We start from the raw sequence: 23,645 nt of genomic DNA, 5'->3' as shown, positions 1-23,645 counted from the left end.
CCTTTCAATATAAGTGAAGGTTCGTGCAGGATCGAAGAATCCTCCATCGTCTTTAACCACCTAATTGATGAACAAGAATATCATGACCAAAAGAAAATTAATCCACCTGGAGAGGACCTAACCTCTAAACTTGAGGAATCCTTTGAAATAGGTCAACCTAAAGTTTTTCCTGGATTTCAGGAAAGGGTGGAAGAACAGATATCCATGGCTGATGCTTGCGCTAATGACAGTGAACGTCAACAGCTAAGAAAAATTCTAATGGAGTTCCAAGAGATCTTTGCCAAAGATTCTTATGATTGTGGTTTTACTAACCTTCATGTCGCTAGGATCCAGACTGATCCCGATCTACCACCCGTATGTATCAAGCAATATAGACTACCTTTAGCGTCCTATGATGCGCTACAGGATATCATTCAGAATTTAAAGGACCGTGGCATTATCCGTTCGGTGCACAGTTCGTATAATAACCCCATCCTAGGAATTCTGAAGCCTAATGATCAATGGCGTTTGTGTGCTGATTTAAGACAGCTAAATAAACGTGTGTATATGTCTAGATGGCCTGTACCCTACATAGACCAATACTTGGTACAAATGCAAGGATCCAAAATATTTACTGCCCTAGATTGTGCCCAGGAATACTGGACTATTCCGGTACACAAGAAGGACCAATACAAGTTGGCCTTTACATTTGGAAAACAGCAGTATACTTGGACCCGGATGCCTTTTGGTTACATAAATTCTGGTCATGAATTTGCTGTCTTCATGCATAAAGTTATGCCTGATGCATTTGAAAGGGGAACCTTGGCCTATGTGGATGATATTTTACTCAAAAGTACTTCTTTTGATAAACATATTCTGGAGATCCGACATGTTCTTAATCAATTAAGAGAAGCAGGAGTTAAACTTTCATTACAGAAAACCCAATGGTGTCGCACCAAAGTCAACTTCCTTGGACACGAGGTAACTTCTGAAGGGTTAAGTCCACAGAAGAAGAAAGTTGAAGCCGTTCTGAATGCCAAAACTCCTACCAATGTCAAAGAATTAAGATCATTCTTAGGAATGATTAATTATTCCCGTAAGTTTATTGATAACTATGCAGAACTAACAAAACCTCTTTTACAGCTGCTTAAGAAAGACGTAAGATGGAACTGGGAGGAAGCCCAGGACAAAGCCATAGACGAGCTGAGGAGAAAACTCACTCAGGCACCCTGTTTGGCATATCCGGAGAGAGGTAAGCCTTTCTATCTGGAAACCGGATTTACTAACTTAAGCATAAGTGCGGTTTTGTATCAAAAACAGGACAATCTGAACAAAGTCATCGCATATGCAAGCAAAACCTTGTCACCAGTTGAAGTGAAATTCAACAACTGTGAGAAAGCTTTATTGTCTACAATATGGGCATTACAGAATTTTCGGAGCTATATCCACGACAAGAAGATTATTGTAGAAACTGCTCACCAACCTCTACAATATTTGCAGAGCAACAGGATACGAGACGGTAATCTTTCTAACAGTAGAATTACTGCATGGACTTTATTCTTACAGGGATGGCCGTTAAAAGTCCGTTATAATCAAAACAAGAAGAATGTAGTTGCCCAAGAACTAGCAGATCTACATGATTGTGCTGCTCTTCCACTGGATGATAACTCTACCGGAGATGATTTCCTAGAGGAACAATTACTTTCTCCTTATAAAGCTTATGACGAGGAATATTATCGACCACTATCATGTGTATACATAGATGGTTGTTCATATCATATCACCATTGATAATGAACAGAAATTGGTTGCAGGTATTGGAATCACCTGGACAGGTGATTATCCAAATATATCTGTAGGATACAGCATTAGTCCTAAAAGCAGTCAGATAGCTAAACTTTGTGCCGTATATAAGACCGTTCAAATGGCAATTGAGTATGGTATTAAAGAATTTGTTATCATAACCGATTCTAACTACGTGCGCAATAGCTTTGTCGAATATCTGCCTAGCTGAAAACGTAACCAAATGCTGAGAAGTAACAACAAACCTGTAAAGCATAGTAAGTTGTTTTGTGAAATTGATAAATTGGTAATCAAACATGGTTTGACCATTTATTGGAAGAAAACCAAAGGCCATTCTAAGATACAAAGTATCGATAAAGAAGGTAATAATTTGGCTGATTCATTAGCAAAACAGGCAGCCATCAATGGAGAACTTTTTAACATTGATGATCTTACTGGATCAATTCAGATTGAAGCCATAACTAGACAGCAAGCTAGAAATGAAGTGGACCTTAATATTGCACAATGGAATCAAGAATTTCCCAATGAGGATCTGATCACTAGTCAAAAGAACGATCCCGTTATTGGTCGATTTTATGAGTATATAAAAGATCCTATTGCCAATCCTATCACTGATGATGATTGTAAGGATAATGAAGACTTGCGAATCTTAATGAGATATAAAGTCCAATTCAATTTGATGGATGGATTGCTGATCAGAACATCCAAACATGGCATACAACAATGGGTAGTTCCTACCACCTTTAGAGGTTTAATGTTGCAACACGCACATGACGCACCTACTTCTGGTCATCGTGGGGATAAGATCACCTACGAAATCCTGTGTGATTATGCCTATTGGCCACATATGCTAAGAGATGTGCAAACGTATTGTCGAGGATGTTTGATTTGTCCGCAATTCCAACCTCATACTCCCACTCATCGTGCACCACTTCAGAAACGAGGAATGTCTCTACCTTGATCTGACATACAAATCGATTTCATTGGACCTGTAACTAGATCCTCAAGAGGTAACAAGTATATGTTAACTGTTACATGTATGTTCACCAAATGGGTAGAATGTATTCCATACAAAGAGAACACTAGTTCTGTGTGTGCAGCATTACTAATTAATCATGTATTTTCCAGATTTGGCCTTCCTCAGAGAATCGAGTCAGATCGTGGAAGTCATTTCACAAGCAAAGTGATGACAAAAATGTGGAAAATCCTAGGTGTGAAGCGCAAGTTACATATCGCCTACCGTGCAGCTTCTAGCGGAGGGGTAGAGCGTTATAACCAGTCCATAGTAAACATACTCAAAAAGTATGTGAAAGAATCTGGCAAGGACTGGGATGTTAAATTGCCCTTAGTTCTAATAGCTATTAGAGCTACACCTAGTACCGCCACTAAGATGTCACCTTTTGAATTGATGACAGGCAGAAAGATGATTTTACCACAACATCTGCTATATCGCACATCTGATCATAATTTGATCAACGCTGCAACAACCCATCAGTATGTTGAAAATCTACGTAAACATCTTCAATATGCATTTGCTTTTGCACAAAAGAATCTAGAAAAAGCAGCAATCAGTGCTAAAACCTACTATGATCTGAAGACTACTAAGAAAGAATATGAAATCTCCGACCAAGTTTATCTGTATAACTTTGCACGAAACCAAGTGAAAGAAAAGAAGTTTCTACCTTCTTGGAAGGGTCCATATGTCATAATTGACAAGATTTCACCAGTAGCCTATAAGATCAAGATTCCTAAAGATGGTAATTTTGTTGAAAAATGGGTTCATATTAACCAATTGCGTGTTTGTCATCCTAGATCTCAGTTAAGAATTCTAGATAATGATTCTGAGATAGAAGATTGAACATCGGTGTGAAGTCAGAAGATCAAAATCTACAATGTGATATCGTATACAACTTGAAATGTTGTTATGTTATGCGATAATGTATATCCATGTCATTAATTTCCATACCATCCAGCAACTATATCAATATCGATAGGTAGATTGGATAGTTATGTTTTAATGTCAAGTGATATTACAAGTACGTATACTCATACTATTCTTTTCTTTTTGAATATTAAGACAAGAATTCATGTTCTGAAAGATGTCCAAGAAGGATGTGGCGATCGTCTGGATCGTATTACTCCTGTGTCACGAGATGCGGATGGAACCGATCGCAGAGCCTGGACCATCCTCTGGCATCATGATCCAAGAAGCTCCTGGATTCATCCTTACAGAAAAGAGGATCCTAACACAACGTGTGTTTGTCAGCTTAGACCCGAAGATCTCCATCGAAAAACAGTACAACGTTTCATCGATGCAGCTCCCTGAATTAAAGGCCTGGTACCAGATGCATCTTGAAAGAGCACAAAGACGCGTTCAAGAAATTTTGGAACAAGCCAGGAAGCCGTTTGTATCGAGCTCCATTACAATGAATTATCGAGCTAAAAGATTTCTTGTTGCTTTAATTGTTGCCTTAGTATGTACAGCAATAGGTGCCGTCGTTGCAACCGGTATGTCTACCGCAAACGCTGTTTCTGTTCAAACTTTGGAGAACGAAATTCGAGGCTTAAAAGGAGAAATCAATGCTATTCATCGGGAAATGGAACGACAAAGAGAGTATCTCGTGGATTTAATAGTTATGGTGAATGATACCATTGTAACCACGAATATGCATTCCAAATTAATCTCTCACTCCATTAATCTGCACCAAAGTTATGAACAATTCAAACGTGAACTTTTGTCTATGCACGACCCGATAATATTCCACACAACTTCATTTTTGGACGAAGTGCAATCTGGAATGACTGATTTAACCAGAGGACACATCCCTTTATATTTTGTTGCAGACGATATCGTTCGTAAAATGATTACAAAAGTCGATGGCAATACCGTGGAGCCCATGCAACTAAATCTGGCCTATGAAATGGGAAGTGCTCTTCCTCTTTATATTGATCCAGAGAGAATAGAAATATGTTTCTTATTATCAATCCCGTATGTTACCCCACGAAACATTTTTCAGTTAAAAACCATACATAATGTTGGAACATAGAAGAATGAGATACATGTCAAAATCCAAACCCCTGCTGTGTTGGCTTTTCAACCATGGGTACCAGATTGGTATTCAATACCTATTTTGACAGAATGTGTTAAATTTAAGGACAATAATTTTCAGTGTGACGGGAATCCTTTTATATACGATTCTACCAATGCTTTATGTGAAATTAAATATATTAAGCACGGTTCTGAAAAGTGTCAAGTAACTATGACAAAAACTGGTGATAATGCTCCAGTACATGCTATCTTGGTAAAAGATAGGTGGTTGGTCAGTACTCTGTACAAAAACATGAGTATATTTCGGAGAGATCAAGTAACTAATAAGGTGATAGCCTTGCCATCTCCTGTGTCACTCATCAAGGTACCCCAGGACTCGCGTATTACTGTAGGCACTGTTACTTTGTACCCTGCTGGTACCGATGTTTGGGAAGGGGAAGTTCAAATGGTTGATGCGTTTCAAAATCTTGACATTCCCATTAATCCTGATCTCCAATATCTGCTTAATTATAAGCCTAACCATACAATACAGATGTCTATCAGGAAGAATAATATTTCTGTTGATGCCTATAAGTACACGGAACAAGATACCAATATCATACACAATGTGGATTGGTCATATTACAATGACATCATTTTTGGTTTGATGATTGTAACAGTTCTTATATGGCTAATTGTTCTTACTGTAAAGTTTTCATTAATGACTTCTCTTACAGGAGCAAAAGTGTTCCAATCTGTGCATTATACCCCTGCAAGTCCCATGTCGGACAACATGATTTGAAGTCGTTAATAAGCCATCTGACGTTTGTTTAGATCATTCTAAAGCAAACTAGACCTTGCTTTGTCATAATCTAAAAGGGGAATTATGTCAGATATTTTATCATAAAAAACATGTATTCCATATATTCTGTATTTTACATGAACACAAAATGGAGTCAGAGCCATTTTATTTTACTTAATCATGTAGTGATTATTTCTTTTTGTCCTTGTTCTCTCTATAATTGAGAACAAAGAAGTATTCATGTATATAGATGTTTCAGTAAGTATGATACAATTAATATCATCTTCCATGAGAAAGTTAAGGAGTAGACGCTGCATATCCTTGGGAACGTGAATTCGTATGGGGGATACATGGTAAGACTACCAAGTCCTGAGTTACTATCTAGGAGGTAACACCTGGTGATAAGGGTGACCAAGAATAAATTCCAAACACATATGTAATGGTTTTAAGTTAATTCTTAGACCAGAGCGTCTCTCACAGGTAAAGTAAGAAATTACAATGGTGTAAATATGAGTAGAAATCCTAATTTTAATGGGTAAAACCCACTGTTATGATTGGAGAATTCCAATCAAGAGGTGGAGGCTATGATAATAAGCCCTGTCTTTAAAAGCTAAGGTTTTTAATAATTAAGGACTCTCACCTAAGAAAGGGACCTTAAAAGAACTGACCCTGTGATAGATAGACCCGGACGGGCTGATTCACCAAATAAACCGCAGAGAATTGGAATTTTAAGATCCTGACACCATATTTCACTCTTGGAGTTACTTTGAGTTCTAACCTAAAGTGATATTCTTTCCATTCAATTTCTTGCCACTGAACCTGGATTAATTTCTACAAGGACCAGTTGAATCACAGCAACCAGTGGTGGTAAATATAATCGTTTTATTATTCTGAATAGAGATGAATTTTATCTTCTTCATATAGAATTCCCTGTTTCTGGGAAATAATATATGGCATTATTGTATATGGCGGCTTGTGAGACTGCAGCTTATAACCCGTGATAATAACAATAATGAAAAGGTATTTTTACCTGTAGATGAAGTTTGACATTATTTGCATCTATTAGGAACTTCACTAAATACTCTTAGACATTATTAAATTATTTTAATTTGTCATATTAGTTGAACTAATATATAAGAGAGATAATGATATTTTTATTACTGCCCTGATTATTATCAATTTTTGGTTGCTGAATGGAATGGAAATTAATTGTGTGTTAGACTCATAAAGTACCAATTTATATTAATAACTATCGATAATATACTGTTTTTCAATTGATTCAATTTTTACATGTTTTAAGAACTTTGTGTTTTATATCATGCACTGTGTGACCCATATACAGATTTTATAAATTGCATTTACAATAAATATTTTTGATTGACTATTTTGGTGATCTATATCTGATTTGAATTATAATTTTCGGCGATCTGAAAGGATTTAGGATCGGAGATAAAATATAGGGTATCTCCTTAAATTAATCTTATGGATGTGGTACCACAATGATTGGTAGCGTCGTTATTTTGCGTATGTGATAAAATATTGGTTTTGCCTATTTTGTCTCATTAATATCCCTAACAAAACAGGAAGCAGCACAGACACTGATAGAATAAGGATTTATGGGTATGAAACAGGAAAGGTGTATCCATAACACCAAAATACTAACCAGTAATATTTTAACAATATCGGCAGACAATCCCCAGGAAGAAAGATAAGACTCCCACATAAAACTGGGGTTCTATTTATTCAGAGCCCATGAAGAGCTTCATTAACATCTCTCAACATTCAAACGCCCAGAGGGACACTTGTTTTTTGGGGGTGTGGCCCGGGGGCAGGGCGTTACAGCTGTGATTTTCTGGCCGATTCAAAAAAAAAAAAGGGCAGCTGCATCGTGGCAATATGGTAGTGTAGCCTCTAACCTGTACCGCATGTAGTAGCTATGCTTCTCATGGTGCAATTACAGCGACGGATACATACAGGGATCTCTTGACTCTCTTAGCTAGTGTTTGTTTTGCCTCCCTACATAAGGATCCACATCCCACGAGAGTCCACCCTTACGAAAACATTACTGCAGTTTTTCTTAAGTAATACTGCAGTTTTTTGGACATGAAAAAACTGCAATACTGCACTTTTACTGCAGTATTACTGCACATTTACTGCAGTTTTACTGCATTTGTACTTCACTGTACTGCAGTTTTACTGCAGTTGTTTTTGTACGGAAGTACAAATGCAATAAACTGCAGTACTTTGAATTACAACTGTAGGTTTGCAATATATAAAAAAAAAGTGCAGTAATACTGGAGTACAGTGAAGTACAAATGCAGTAAAAGTGCAGTAAACGTGCATTAAAAGTGCAGTATTGCAGTTTTTTCATGTCCAAAAAACTGCAGTATTACTTCAGAAAAACTGCAGTAATTTTTTGTAAGGGCATGTCTAAAGGCTTGACGTTTCCAAATCAGAAGTCTCTCTTTTTGAGTGCTACATGGCTGATATGACTAAAATCTTATGCAAGCCTCAACCACTCCTCATTAGCCTGTACCTTCTTAAAATTTAATGTTAACACCCGGCTTCTTCCTGGAAATTAGTAGTGCTTGTAAAATATCTAGTGTCCAGATTAAATCTCTACTTAAATTTGTACATTAGGGAGCACCAAACCCCTCCGGGGTTTTAATGTTCTCATAACCATACTAGCAAAACTAATGGACTGGAAATATTAACGACACTGCAATATTTGCATAAGTAAATAAGCAGCCTGGATCACTTTAGAAATCATAATTTTACTTAATTACACCAAATAATAACCTAACATGGAACTTTCATGGTCTGTTGTACCATCATTAGTAAATCCAGCAATCATGGCATCAGTGATCTAGTCCTTTGGACTCCAAGTGCACTTAACCCAAAGATTACTATTCAGATATTTGGATCTGAACTTATACTTCCTGAAACAACGTATTCTGCATCATGTGCTGTAAAGTTCAGTTCTGTACTCGGAAGGGATTGCTGTTCATAGACTAATAAAGCTTCTTTTAACTGCCATTTAATTTTAGTGTGTGGTCCTACAAAACCGCAGTACTGTATTTTAGCTCCTATGCTGCAGCACCCATCCAGATAGCACATTATCAGTCCACATCTTCTTGATTCAGAGTAGCAGCTGGCATACTTGCATTACTCAACAGCTTCATATCATGTTTTTGCTTTACCACATTACACCACACCTATATTTGGTCAGGCATTACCCAAAAGCTACCCCAACAGGCACATAACTTTTAAATAAAATTTTGCACGATGTGTTCATTCCCCTTCCGCATGAGGGTCTTACTAACTACATGTTATGTGGTAACAGACACCATCCCCACCATGTGTCTATAGATGTGGTTAGCACTCTCTGGTCGGTACGAATGAGCAGGGGGCAGCAACTATTAACGTGAGAAACTGGCAAGGCAATAGAAACACAGGCAGAAAGATTACAAGCGAGATTTTTTTTTTATTATCGCATAACCCCATTAACTATTTCCCTTTGAAACTTTCTCCTTTAGTCTTGCATGTTTTAAATGAAGCTTAAGAGTTCTACAGCAGTCTTATGACCTACGTGCATGGATATTGATAGTTAAATTAAACATTAAATTGACAGGAAGCAAACTGTAGAACTTGACATCTGTACCATATGAAGGACATCAGTAATTGCCAATAGACCAGGACATTTAGGATTGATGACTAGATGTTTAATGACCCAAATAATCTTATGTGCCAATTCATGGCTAAAATGTACATGAAGTGTTTTGTGTTCCAAGTATTTTTTTCGTTTTAAAAATACATTTTAGTAACTTAGGTCTCACCACAGCATCAGTATTTTAATTAGCTTTATTAAACGTGACTAGAACGTCTTGAATGAAGAAAATAAAATACTGTTTTCTGACCCTAGGTAAGTACTTTTATGCGAACAGTTGACTTTGTCTGGCAGTTTTTCACCAAATTAGACACTACAGAAAACATACATTTCTTAGCCACATTTAAAATGGCACTTTATTTAAAAAAATTAGACTTCAGATTGGGAGTTTCAGCAACAGAAAGAAAAAGCTCATTTCAAGCAACAAGTCTAATACTCTTCACCTTCATCTTCTGCATCAGCGCTATCAGCACCAACCTCCTCATAATCCTTCTCCAGGGCAGCCATGTCTTCACGGGCCTCAGAGAACTCTCCCTCCTCCATACCCTCACCCACATACCAGTGCACAAAGGCACGCTTGGCATACATAAGGTCAAACTTGTGGTCCAGTCTGGCCCAGGCCTCAGCAATTGCAGTGGTGTTGCTCAACATGCACACAGCACGCTGGACCTTGGCCAGGTCACCACCTGGAACCACAGTTGGGGGCTGATAGTTAATGCCTACTTTGAAACCAGTTGGACACCAGTCTACAAATTGAATGCTACGCTTTGTCTTAATGGTGGCAATAGCAGCGTTAACATCTTTAGGAACCACATCACCACGGTACAGCAGGCAGCAAGCCATGTATTTACCGTGACGTGGGTCACATTTCACCATCTGGTTAGCTGGCTCAAAGCAGGCATTTGTTATGTCAGCTACAGTGAGCTGCTCATGGTAAGCCTTCTCTGCTGAGATAACTGGGGCATATGTAGCCAGAGGGAAGTGAATACGGGGATAGGGCACCAAGTTGGTCTGGAATTCAGTAAGATCTACATTCAGCGCACCATCAAATCTGAGAGAGGCTGTAATAGAGGACACTATCTGACTGATAAGGCGATTCAGATTGGTGTAGGTGGGACGCTCAATATCTAGGTTTCTACGGCAGATGTCATAGATGGCCTCATTGTCCACCATGAAGGCACAGTCTGAGTGCTCCAATGTGGTGTGGGTGGTAAGGATGGAGTTGTAGGGCTCAACCACAGCTGTTGAGACCTGTGGTGCTGGATAGATGGCAAACTCAAGTTTTGACTTCTTCCCATAATCAACAGAGAGACGTTCCATCAGCAGGGAGGTGAAACCAGAACCAGTACCACCACCAAAGCTGTGAAAGACCAGGAAACCCTGAAGACCTGTGCACTGGTCAGCCTGTGAAGGGGAAGGGGGAAGAGACAGAAAAAGAGTCATATCGCTGGAGTTTTCCAGTTACTTACCAAATTTTTTTATTTATTAATTATTTCATGGACTTACCAGTTTGCGGATCCTGTCCAGCACCAAGTCAATAATTTCCTTGCCAATTGTGTAGTGTCCACGGGCATAATTGTTGGCAGCATCTTCCTTCCCAGTAATAAGTTGCTCTGGGTGAAACAGCTGACGGTATGTACCAGTACGAACCTCATCTACAGATGGAGAAGGGAAATGTGCCTTATATAATATATTCAAAGTGTATCGTGTGCAACATGCTTAATTCCTCTCACTTGCTTCCGTTACAGATTTTAACCAGCAAAGTTTTATCTACTCACCAATGACAGTTGGCTCCAGATCTACAAACACAGCCCTAGGGACGTGTTTCCCAGCTCCAGTCTCGCTGAAGAATGTGTTGAAGGAATCGTCACCTCCTCCAATGGTTTTGTCACTGGGCATCTGCCCATCAGGCTGAATGCCATGTTCCAGACAGTACAGCTCCCAGCAGGCATTGCCGATCTGCACACCAGCCTGACCAACGTGTATAGAGATGCACTCACGCTGTGGGAAAAGTGACAGGTATTAACTGTTAAATGTTCCTGTGAAATGATTGTACATACGTTACACAACTTGGCATAATTTCAGACTTCAGACGGTTGCTTTATTAGATTTATAGATTCCAATTGGCATTAGCTTGGGACACATGTGTTGTGGGTTTTTTTTTGCCACACTATGAGGAAGGCAGAGATCTGTGACGTAGGAGACAAAGCATACCATTCTTTTGACCATCGTCTTTTCCTAAGAGCTCTATTCAGACCAGTGAAATTAATAACTATTCAAATGGCATTCTGACAGGAACCATTAGTGCTCCGTAGTATTCCTGTGGGACCGAGTAAAGTGGGCTTCCAAATCAGATACAGTGCTCCACTAGGAAGCACCATCACATTACTATTAATTAGTCTGTAAATTTTCCAGAGTATGAAAAACACTTGCATTATCTAAGTTTTAAACAAATACGATGGCTTTGTTACACCCCACTGTTACCACCTTCAAGAGCCATTTTGTTAGGATTCTAATGCAGAAAACCGGCAGATACTGGATGTGCTATTCGTGTTTTCAAGTCTGTTCTAGCTTTGCAATGAACTGTGTGCGCTGTGCATAATGAAGCTTTTTCTTCATGCAGCCAGACGGCTGCGGTTACTATGTAACTAGTTCTATCCCGCTCCAAAATATGTCCTGTCCCCTCCCATCCATCCTACAAAGCTCCGTTGATGAATGTTGTTCCAATGATTTGTCTGCCCCCATTGTTCAACAAAGCAGCCGCTTAATCATATGCTTCACATACTAATGTTGTTCCACGCTTCAAACCAGCTGAAACCAGCAGATTTCTTAACACTGACTCAACAAGGAATGTCAGGCCAGCACCAACAGGATTAACTACGCACCAACAAAACAGAACTAAACGCATCAACATCTTCACCGCGCTGCAGTATGAATCAGGAAACAGCCGCCATTAACGGTTAGGCCGACAAAGATGAGGTCACAAAGCCTTGCTTAAACCTTTCTGCTCAAACAAAGCACTTTACTTTACTGGATGACTGGTAGTAAACACCCCACTCACAATGTACCCTCCCCAAATGATAAAGGTGAAGGGGGTAAAGGGGAAAAACCACCCTCCTCTTGTGGGGCATTTGCAATCTTGTAGCATATTGTCAGAGTGGCTAATTTATTTGGAGGCTAAAAGATGGAATAAGATTTTCCTTAGATGCCATCATCAAACCACATGCCCGTCACGCCCATAAATTCCCCATTAACATTAAACACATGCTGGAGTGTTACATTTATTTAGAATATTCCTATAATTTACCACTTCATGTCCATCTGATCTTAACAGATCATTGATCTCATTATCTCTGCTTTACAACATTTGGCTGCATGTTGGGCTGAGCTGCCTTTGTTGGAGTGGAAGAAAGCCGATAGATTAGCTATTCTTTATGTCATCCCATAATAATCAGCCTGTCAATCAAGATGCACATTTGTAATTACTAGCCATCCTTAGTGGCAGGGGGGGTTGCGCGCCAGTAAGTGACCGTCTGCGGCCTGCACCAGGAAATGCTTTAGTACCGAGTGATTCAGCAGATTAGGCGTTTACGCGCAGGTAAGAGAACAATGACATCACTCCACGCGCCTTAGCACGTGCGCAGTGCAGCCTCGCTGGTACGTTAACCCCCTCCGCATTCTTATAAATGATTAGTTGAGCCTTAACGTTACCCGAATCAGCCGGTTTAAGCCAGCCAATCGAATGCGAGTATGAAGGCAGGTCCATTTTATCGGTACGCCACACATACAGCAGAGCCATTACTGGTACGGGCGGGGCTATCGGCAAATTACTCGGGAATCTTTACCGCGAGACGGACTGAATGAAACCGCAACGAGCCGCTGAGGAACTGTATTGTTCTAACAAATAGACGGAAACATTATTCCTTTACGCCTAAGCCTTTCCGTGCCCGCTCAGGGGCCAACATGCGCTATTAGAGGCATGAAAATCAGTAAAGAATATTTTCCGAAAACATGCGCCACAAACCGGCAAGACCCGTTATTAGATTTTAATTGTAACGGAGTATGCAGACACCAGTGACGCATATTACATAAAAATAAAAAATAAGCCCCGATAATGAAAAGTAGTTACATAATGGAGAGCGCAACGACAGGTAGTCCGAGCACGTGCTGCGCCACAGCTATTGAGGCGTGGCACACGCTAACGGACACAACCGATGAGCGGCCAACACCTATTCCAGACGTACACATTTACGTTAACGTCTTAAAGATGGGTTAGTTTGGTGATTAATTAGGACCACAGCCTCCATCACGTCAGGGGCGCCCTGCATTTACCGCATACACAGATCAACCATCCGTTTCCTTTCCCACACAAGACTAACCACCCACTGCTCCTACCGCGTTTCATGCGTTATCCGTCCACTTTCCGCCTTAAACATACCGCCTACGTGAATAACAGGGAAACGGGCGGGTGTTTAACGAAAGCTGGTAGCGCGCTTTGTTTGGCATAACGCAGCAGCTTTAGCGTAGATGTACTCACCATGTTTCTTTGATGTTATAACTCTACAAAGCAAAAGCCGGCGTTCGGGAAATAGGAAAGTCTTGGCTTCTCACCGACCGACAGTTAGGAGTCTCGGTAAGATCTGCCCAGGAATGCGCGCGGGGCGGCACCTTTTTAACAACTTTCTGTCCGTGACGTTGCAGGGGCGGATCCCTTTCATTTGATGGTGCAGTTGTTTTGCAGTATGGTGTGATTGGTCTGTTCGAACATTCGAAAGAACACGTAAGCAATAGGGTAGAGTAGCGGCGGAAGTGGGTGGGCTTGGCTCCTTCGCAAGCCTGTCACGTGGGCTTCCCAAAAGTAGGGTTGATATATATCGCTGGTTTGTGTATTTCGCTTGCTGTATGTGCCGAGAGGGCAGGGGCAGGGGGCTTATCAGCCGTGCACAGGCGGTACAACTCTCTCCGGCATCTACACCATACATGGTAATAACCTCTAACACCACTGTGCCAAAGCCAGCAACTTGTGGGGCTGAATTTCCGTAATACACAACAAGCCATTCATACCTAAAAACCGGTAACGAGGAGGCGTATGTAGATGCCTTCATATTCCACCTTCAAAGGTTTAAAGGAATTATATTAATCTTAAAACGTTATATATGTCACCGAGTAACACTTCCGAAATAGAGATCCGAGATAAGATTAAACATGGCAGCTCATGCTGCTGCCTTCACAGACTGTAGCAATACCCAATAACTCGATTCACCTATAGATATAGCGCATGCTCTTGGATTTTCAGCCATCTGTTTTGTTCTCTGCTTCCCTGAGAGTAACAGTAAATGATGTGAAAGGTGTCAGTTTCCTGTTCTGAGGTAATCCCTTCAATTACAAAGATTGCTACAACCAATTAGCTTTCACCAACGTGGAACAATGATTAAACATGATTAAGAACGCGTTCATGTGATTAGGAAGATGGGACAATGCCTATTTACAAATGGTGATTCACTGACAATTGTTTTGTATTTCCTTTACTTGTGGATGCTGTCCCTAAGAAGCAAGCGCCACTGGGTGTTCTGAGCATGCACTCAGGCTCACATGAGTTGAGCAAGCACAATTGCATAATCCCAATGCTTTCCTTCCTTGCCAACGTAAAGAACTCTCAAGACAATCCTATTAATTTTCATAGGTGTTTTAATTAGGCATCTAGGTGTACCAGTACTATACAGACAGTTTTATGGGGTATTTTATGATTGCTCTACGATTATCTACTGTTTATCATTGAGTCACTGGCCGACTTGCTTAATTTCATAATAAAATTGAAGCGTTAAGTCGGTTTTCCTAAGAAGTAGAATTATCACATGAAGTAGCACTGATGCTACTTTTGAGATTAGTATTAAATTTAACATATTGTCAGACCGCCCCCAGCCATTTTTTTAAATACGGTACATGCAATGGCTTCTAAAGACTTTTTTGAAATCTTTATAAATCAAGAAATAATCTTTGGTGTTAATGTCAAAAACTGGCGAAACCCGGAGAGTTCCCAGGTATAGACAGTCATGGCATCCTCCAAACCTAGATTTGTCCATTAGTGAAGAAAGTGAAGCGCGATTCATCACTCCAGGGAACACATTTGCACTGCTGCATAGTCCAGCAGTGATGTGCTTTACAGCACTCCAGGTGACGCTTGGCATTACGCAGAGTGATCTTCGGCTTGAGTGCAGCTGCTCGGCCACCCAAATGCATTGCTTGCTTTGATGTTGCTTCCAGAGGCATTTTGGAACTCTAGTGAGTGATGCAACAGAGGACAGACAATTTTTACATGCTTCAGCACTTGGCAGCCCTGCTGCCAATGCTTGTCTATGGAGATGGGTGCCTATGTGCTTGATTTTATATACCTGTTAGCAATGGTTGTGGCTGAAACGCGTTACTCAATAGTTAGGAATAGTTAGGTTACCAAAAGTAACCTAGCTGTCCGAATGTGCCATCATGTTTGATTGAGATGTGTTGAGTGCATGTTTCAGAAATGTCTGCATTAGTTTGACTGAGTGTGGGATTTGTGTTTGTACACTTGCTTGGCTGAGTACAGTGTGTGTAAGAGTGGCTAGTTGGATTTGAGTTTTAATCAGAGTGGTCATTATAATTGTAAAAGGGTCTATGCAGCTAAGAGTACTCTGTGTGCTAGAGTTTGCGTCAGTAGGGCTGAGAATTGCCAGAATGTTTGAAAATGAAATTTAGGCCACACAAGTTTCTACATGGTTTAACTTGTGAGGGGGATAACAGAAGTGCATTGTTTGCCTATATAATATATATATATATATATATATATATATATATATATATATATATATATATATATATATATATATATATATATATATATATATATATATATATATATATATATACACACACACACGTTAATATGATTAATACATTTTAAATTGTGCCATTTAGCATCACACTTTCGTTTTTTATATATAGTATTTAATGGCATTTTGTGAATACGATATTCTGATTGAAGACTGATTGTGTTACATTAAATTTTTCTCACCACTGATTTTCTTACACAGGGAGGAGCCTGCATTTATCCAGAGTGACAGAGCACTTTGGTATCAGCCGTTTTCCTAGCTACAGGATCCCTCTTAGCTGGGCCTCAAAAATTCAGCTTTCACAGTTATATAGACAAACGCAGGCAGTTGGAACAGTCTGAGTCACAGGAATGTTTAAAGGTTACATGATCAGAAAGGGTTACTTTGTTTCATAAAAAAGGTTCATGAAAGGCCTCATTTTACAGCACAGCCACATTCTTGATTCTTCATACTCAGGATGCCTTAGTCGATGTTACATTATGTAGTTCTGTACACTAAATAAAATCTACGTATTTTGTTTAGGTTTAAATGATAGAGATTATACACACACACACATAAATAACACACACTATATGACCAAAAGTGACTAACACCTATATGTGCTTGCTGGACGTCCCCTTCCAAAACCATGGATGTTAAGAGTGGCAAGGAGGCAATTGCCCCCTGGGCAAGTCCAAAAGTCTTAACAAAGGCCCATTCCAACATGGAGAATCAGGATTGCGTAACACCGGTGTGCATGCAGGTGTAAGAGTGCCCGAGCTGTGTAAGTTTCAGAGGGAGTGTGTATGAGCAAGAGTATGTGTTGGTGTGTAAATATGCGTGCCAGTGTCCATTTGCATTACCAAGTAGTGGACAAGCACAAGAGGGTGAGGGGGCCCACTTGACTTTACTTGCCCCCGGGCCAGAAGGAGCCAGCCTTTCACTGGACATTAATATACAAACCAATCTACTGCCAATGTTTCTGAAGACATCATGCCTATGTGCTTGATTTTATACACCTGTTAGCTATGGGTGTGTCTGAAACACCTTAACTCTTAAATAATTAGGCGAGGTGTCCACTGTGTACAGTACTGGGCACCAGCGTACAAGAAAGATATAGTGGAGCTGGAGAGGGTTCAAAGACGGGCAACCAGAGTAATAAGGGGAATGGGAGGACTACAGTACCCAGAAAGATTATCAGAATTAGGGTTATTTAGTTTGGAAAAAAGACTGCTTAGGGGGGGACTTAATAACTATGTATAAATATATAAGGGGGCAGTACAGATATCACTCCCAGGACCTATTTATACCCAGGACTGCATCTATAACAAGGGGACATCCTCTACGGCTGGAGGAAAGAAGGTTTCTACACCAGCACAGACGGGGGTTCTTTACAGTAAGAGCGGTGAGACTATGGAACTCTCTGCCAGAGGAAGTGGTAATGGTAAACTCAATAAAAGAGTTCAAAAGGAGCCTGGACGTGTTTCTTGAAAGCAATAATATTACAAGTTATGGATATTAGATTAATAGGGACAGAATGTTGATCCAGGGATTTATTCTGATTGCCATATTTGGAATCGGGAAGGAATTTTCCCCCTGGTATGGGGCAATTGGCATCTGCTTCATAAGGGTTTTTTGCCTTCCCCTGGATCAACACAGTAGGGACACAATATGTATATAGGTTGAACTTGATGGACTTTGGTCTTTTTTCAACCTTATGAACTATGTTACTATGTTACATACTTTTAGCCACATATGCATTAACCCATCCTATATGTATACCATGGGAGCAGCCTTCCTAACTTCCTGTTCTCAGGATCTATAGGATCAATCATTTAAGATATGGCTCTCCTATTTTAAAATTGTTGGTTAGTGGATGAGGGGAAGGGAGAGAACTTCAGAATGGAAAAATAAAGGAACGGTTATGCTGCCTACCTCCCCAGTGGCTTTTTGGAGCCAATCAGTGGCAGGGAAAGGACCCCTGCCCACTGAGTTCTGCAGAGCCAGCATTTGAGCTGGGGGGTTTTGCAGAATAGGTGCCACTGCTAAAAAACAAACCCAGTTCATGATCAACATCCCCCAAAACACTATTTTATACACTGCACTATTATTTGATTTGAATACATTTGGGTTGGTGAGAAGTAAACACACGGTTTCAGCACTGAGCCAGGGATGCAGGCTGACAGAGGAAAGACCAGGCTGTCATCAGCATCTTCCTCGTGATGCAGCACCAATTTTAACACAATGTTTCTTGTGCGTCGCTAGTTGCAAGTGTTTAAACCAAGTATCTCCATAACAACTATATGGATATTGATAGTTATAATAACATTATTTAGTTATGAAGTGAAGGTGGCATTCTTCTGTTAAAAGGGACATTCCAGCCATCATATGCATGTTGCAATCCTGCAAGTGCATGATAGCCAAGTGTCCCCTTACAAATGCATAAAGAAATTTTCCAGACCCCTCCACCCCGTTCATCTGCCGCTTTCCTCGCCCCCAGTTCTTATGTTTGTAGATATGCTCAGTCATACACATCTTCTGTTCATCAGAGTGCAAACATGGTGTACTCCCCACCAGTCAGCTCCAGCTATCATTCTACAGGTTCAGTGAGAAATTATTTCGGAATCCCTTGATATATTGTTAAGTGGGACCAGAGACACATTTTAAAAGGGCCAATTAGCTTTCATATGTATTAAATTGCATATGATGGCAGGAGTGTCCATTTGAATAGGAAACCGCATACCAGAATGTTTGTCAAACTCACTGCTGAGGATCTTGGATGTGAAGTTTAATTATTCAAAAGCCAAGATTTTGCCAAAGGTATTGAGCTGAGTGGCGATAAAAAGTATTTTGTCAGTTTAGGCAGCTAACTTAAGTTCTTGGTGGTCAATTTCATCCCCTTGTGGTATATGCATGTTGATTGCACATGCGGTCCATGCCAATGTACGTTTTTCCAGCATGCTAGCCAGCTGATCTCACAAAAGAGACAGCATGCTGTCACTCTATTAGCAGTGACATATTTACGATGGGTGCAGCCTCCAGCTGCTCACTCCACAACCTCCATCCTGAGTGCTGGGCAAAGAGATATAGAGGTCATTCTTGCTGAGCACCGTCCTCTGTAGCGTAGATGGACTGGTTGCGGAGATCAGAGGGACCATCCAACTTAACAGCAGCAGAGGTGCTAATGCCCCCCAGACCTGCTACACTCCGAGTTGGCCAAGGCAAGAATTCATCACTGCATATTAGGCTGTCTACTCCATGAACTTCCACTTTGTTTTTTCTTCCAACTTGAGGAGCTGTGATCTATCAATGAGATACTTGAATGGCAACCTGGGTCCACTTCTACATATAGAATACTGGGTTAGCACTGAAAGGGTTAAGAATAGGAGGCGTTGCATGTCCTTAATGAATAAGTGCTTTGTGATGGTATGGGAGAAGCAGGACGGGAAGGAGGGAAATAAGACAGAGGTCTCATTTTCTAAATCCCATAAATAAGAAACAATGATTCCACCATGCATCAAAAAGGGACTGGAATAACCCTTTAACACACAGCTGCCATATTGGGCATTTTTCCAGAACACATATACATTTCATTGCCACTCTGCAGTATGTGGGACTGCAGAGGAGCAATGAAATGTATGTGTTCTGGAAAAATGCCCAGTATATATGTATATGTGTTCTGGGGGTGCAGCCAGAGGTGGAGTGGGGGATTACCAGAAAAGTTATCCTGCGGCACTCTTCATTAGAGCACCGCAAGGTGGCTGCTTGGGAGTGACAGTGGAGGTCACAGTACACCTTCCTGAGCCATCAGTGGAGATCAGAAGACCCCAGGTGGGATATTGCAGCAGCTACACAAGACAGTGTCTGAAAATTTGGGCTGTCCCACAAAATCCTGGACTCTTGGGAAGTATGTGTGTTTTTGATATATTAGCTATATACAGCCATCCCAGCTTTGCAAAAGTTTAAATGAACTTCAAACGCATCCTGCCATAGAATCTGATTCCATAGAATCACGTTTTCAATCATTAAAAGGTTGCAGAGTTGTTGGCAGCATTTGAGTAGATAAAGAGTAGAACGTTTACAAAAGGGGGTATGGTGATTAGGCGGAATAGTGGCCAACTTCACCCAAACACACAAAAGAAATCTGAGAGAGAAAAAAACTTTCAAGCCTCTGTACTTCATTAACCTTAATATTAAAGAATATGTTAAATATTTTTTCTTACAAAAATCCCTCCAAAAATGTGAGATTTGAAATTACCACTACATATAAATAACTATGATGGCACAATGAAAATAAATAATACCAACATTAAAGAGACAGCCTAATGACCCATGAAGTCTCAGCAACAAAAAATACACATTAAAGTACTTACCTTTAGAAAAAGCTGCAGCTCTGGAGTTTCAGTACAATAACCCTTCTATAGCCTTGCTTGACTGATTAGAGTGGAAGGAAAGCACTAGAGCTTAAAACAGTTGGATTACTTTCTGTACATGCACACAGGGGTCTCATTAGCTCCCTCAGCAAGCAAGCACACTGAAGTTAATTGGCAGCGCCTAGATCACATAGGTGCGGACAGCAGGTGATGAATTTAGCCAAACGCATCTTCTGCAAGCTAAGGAGTTGGGGATAGGAGGAGAGGCCAATGCTATAGGAAGGGATTCTGCAGGATCCCCCCCATATATTTCAAGGGGGACCACACAAAGAAATTAAAGGGACCACTCAGCTATCATATGCAGTAAAGCGGATTGTCGCTTTAATGTATTTTAGCATTTTCAATTGAGCTATCTGGGAAATTAACAAAATAGGCTTTATTTTACCAAAACAGAACTTATAGATAGCCAATCATAAAGCTACTCTTCTGCAGGTGTGTGTTAAATGCTTGTGTAGTAGCAGTTTACCTTTTGTATGACTAATTAAGACATTAGCTACCTGAGACATGGGAAGGTAGGGGTTATATACCTGCTTAACAATATGGCTAAGGGTAATTGGTTACTACATGCTAACCCTTTCCTTACTTCAGTGCTGATTTTCAGCAGGAACATATCAAATTTCTTTTTAAGGCTATTCTGGGAAACATTATAGTAGTAGGACACGACTACACAGCTATTAAACATGTATAAATGTGTCAAAAATGCGTGGTATGCACAATGCAGCTCATGAAATAGTGGTATATACAGAACACCTTTTATACATGTGGGTGACTTAGGATGTGGTCAGATAATTTTGTTGCATGTTTTTGGTGCAAAAACTATGTAAACAACATATGACTCAAATGAATAATTTTATAGATTGGTGTGTCTTTTCATTCATAGATCTAGTTTTTGGAACATGTGTCACATACAAAATACCCAACATTTTTGATACTTTTGCAGTTACAATACCTTTATATATATAACCCCCAATATATGGATTCAAGGCATTCTAGGCAAGCTTCTGGGGAACAGAGCTAGTTCTGCTACCAGAACCTCTGCTATATCAATAAGCAAGTACATGCAATGAATGATGACATCACCAAAGACATATTTTGACCATGGGACTGGCCCTGCATGCAGCAGATGTACACTATATGAACAACAGTCATGGGACACCTGACCATTACACCGACAGGGACTTTCTAAATCCATAGACATTAATATGTAGTTGGTCCTCCCTTTGCAGCTATAACAGCTTCCACTCTTCCGGGAAGGATTTCCAAATTTTGGAGTGTTTCTGTGGGAATCTTCACCCATTCATCTAGTAGAGCTTTTGTGAGGTCGGGCACTGATGTTGGACAAGAAGGCCTGGCTTACTATCTCCGTTCCAGTTCACCCCAAACGTGTTCAATGGGGTTGAGGTCATGGCTCTGTGCCGGTCAGTCAGCCATCGAACACCTTTGGGATGAACTGAAACTGAGATTGTGAGCCAAGCCTTCCCGTCCAACATTAGTGCCTGACCTCACAAAAGTCCCTGTTGGTGTAATGCCAGGTGTCCCAATAATTTTGTCCTTTATAGTGTATCTGTCACTCCATAATAGTAAACCAATTTTATTTGCCTGGCAAATGTGCCATCAGACCTCCTGAAAGTAGATTTACATTTCTCTTTTGTACTATGAGTTCACCAGAAGCGTATTTGAATTTGGTTGTAGCTAATATGCACGGCAATTTCCATAGATAAAATCATAGCAGATAGTGTAATGTTGGTGTTGTGGAATTAAAGAAATCCAAAATATAATAAATGTATGGATGGAAAAAGACAACATATCATGCAGACATTGGTAGAAATAAAGCTACAAATACATACCTGGAATCCAGTGCCAGCAAGAAAGTCTTAAAGTCTCTGTTAAGGGGTATTATATTTGGTGAACAGAATGCAGCATTTCAAAGCCACAAATGTGGGAGAGCAAGAGGTCATAGACTAGAACTAGAGAGTCGGAGGTTTAGATGTAATGTAAGCAAGTTTTACTTTACTGATAGGGTAGTAGATAAATGGAACAGCCTACCATTAGAAGTGGAATTTAACCATGCATGGAATAGGCATAAAGCTATCCAGAATCTAAAAGAAGATCAAGGACCGATTGAATCTTACATCAGGGAAAATGGGCAGACTAGATGGTTGTTATCTGCTATGAAATTCACTGTTTCTATATTTATATTTTAAGTGGATATTATTAATTTATATAGTGCATCTGTACTCTGCAATGTGAATGTATTGGTAAACAGGGCATAACAAATAACGCATATCAGATAGCAAGTTGGGCTTACAAAAACAAAAGGTAGAGACCCAACTCAGATGAGCTTACAATCTAAACATTTGTAATGATTTCATTAGTAAGGGTACACTTATTCATAATTAATACCTGGTTTTCGATGCCTGCCACCATAGTGCATACATTTGTGTATCATATTGAGCGTTCCCTCTTCCTTACTGTGAGTTACTTAGAAATCCTTTTTTCTTTAAGGATCTCCACAAATCAATGGATTGTGTCTCAAATACTTAGGACCGCTGTACATTCAGCTTAAGCTTTTTAATTATGATACCATAAAAGACTAATAAATTATTTTCCAACGTAGCATGGTTGTTGAAATGAAAAAAATAAAAGGTGTGACCTAATACACAGAGAGGGCATATTCACTCCTGTATATGGGACAGTTGAACATTCCCCCGCGCTTATATGCTGTGCATTAGAAAGGCCCAATCTCTGTAATAAGAGCCGAGCTGGTTTTGAATAATGCATAGTTCCGTTGGAGATAAGACACTGCAGTCATTTGCCCGCATTAACTATGTATTGCGCAGGGCCAACTCGGCCCTTCTTGGAATAGAAGCTCACTGGGATAGGCCATTCCTCATAAATAGTGTTACGAGGGGCTAAAATATATTGCTTATTCTCTCTTCTCTGATTCTTCTCCTCCGGGTGGATATATCTCTAAAACCCACCTGACATGCAAATGTCTGTGTAGTGTTTTCTGTATGTAGTGTTTAACATGGAGAGCAGGAGCCAGCACTACTTGATGGTAGTTATACAGAGCAGTTCTTTATTCAGCT

At 40.1% G+C, this 23,645-nt stretch overlaps 1 protein-coding gene across 1 annotated transcript; it reads right to left on the bottom strand.

Moving 5' to 3' along the window:
- Window positions 1-9,454: 9,454 nt before the first annotated feature.
- LOC128473402 (tubulin alpha chain) lies at window positions 9,455-13,951 on the bottom strand. The gene is made up of 4 exons (XM_053455589.1): window positions 13,816-13,951; window positions 11,057-11,279; window positions 10,785-10,933; window positions 9,455-10,682 (listed from the first exon to the last, which is right to left on the bottom strand). The coding sequence occupies exons 1-4, from the start codon at window positions 13,816-13,818 to the stop codon at window positions 9,708-9,710; spliced, it is 1,350 nt and encodes a 449-aa protein (XP_053311564.1). The 5' UTR covers window positions 13,819-13,951; the 3' UTR covers window positions 9,455-9,707.
- Window positions 13,952-23,645: the final 9,694 nt, after the last annotated feature.

Source organism: Spea bombifrons, chromosome 2 (genome assembly GCF_027358695.1).
Source record: "Spea bombifrons isolate aSpeBom1 chromosome 2, aSpeBom1.2.pri, whole genome shotgun sequence".
NCBI lineage: Eukaryota > Metazoa > Chordata > Amphibia > Anura > Pelobatidae > Spea > Spea bombifrons.
This window is presented reverse-complemented; position numbering and strand designations above follow the sequence as displayed.

Excerpts from the sequence above, each read along its gene's own strand:
- LOC128473402 (XM_053455589.1), bottom strand. Across the intron at positions 10,934-11,056 it reads TCTGGAGCCAACTGTCATTG|ATGAGGTTCGTACTGGTACA; the intron begins GTGAGTAGATAA and ends CTCCATCTGTAG. Across the intron at positions 10,683-10,784 it reads TGGACAGGATCCGCAAACTG|GCTGACCAGTGCACAGGTCT; the intron begins GTAAGTCCATGA and ends TCCCCTTCACAG.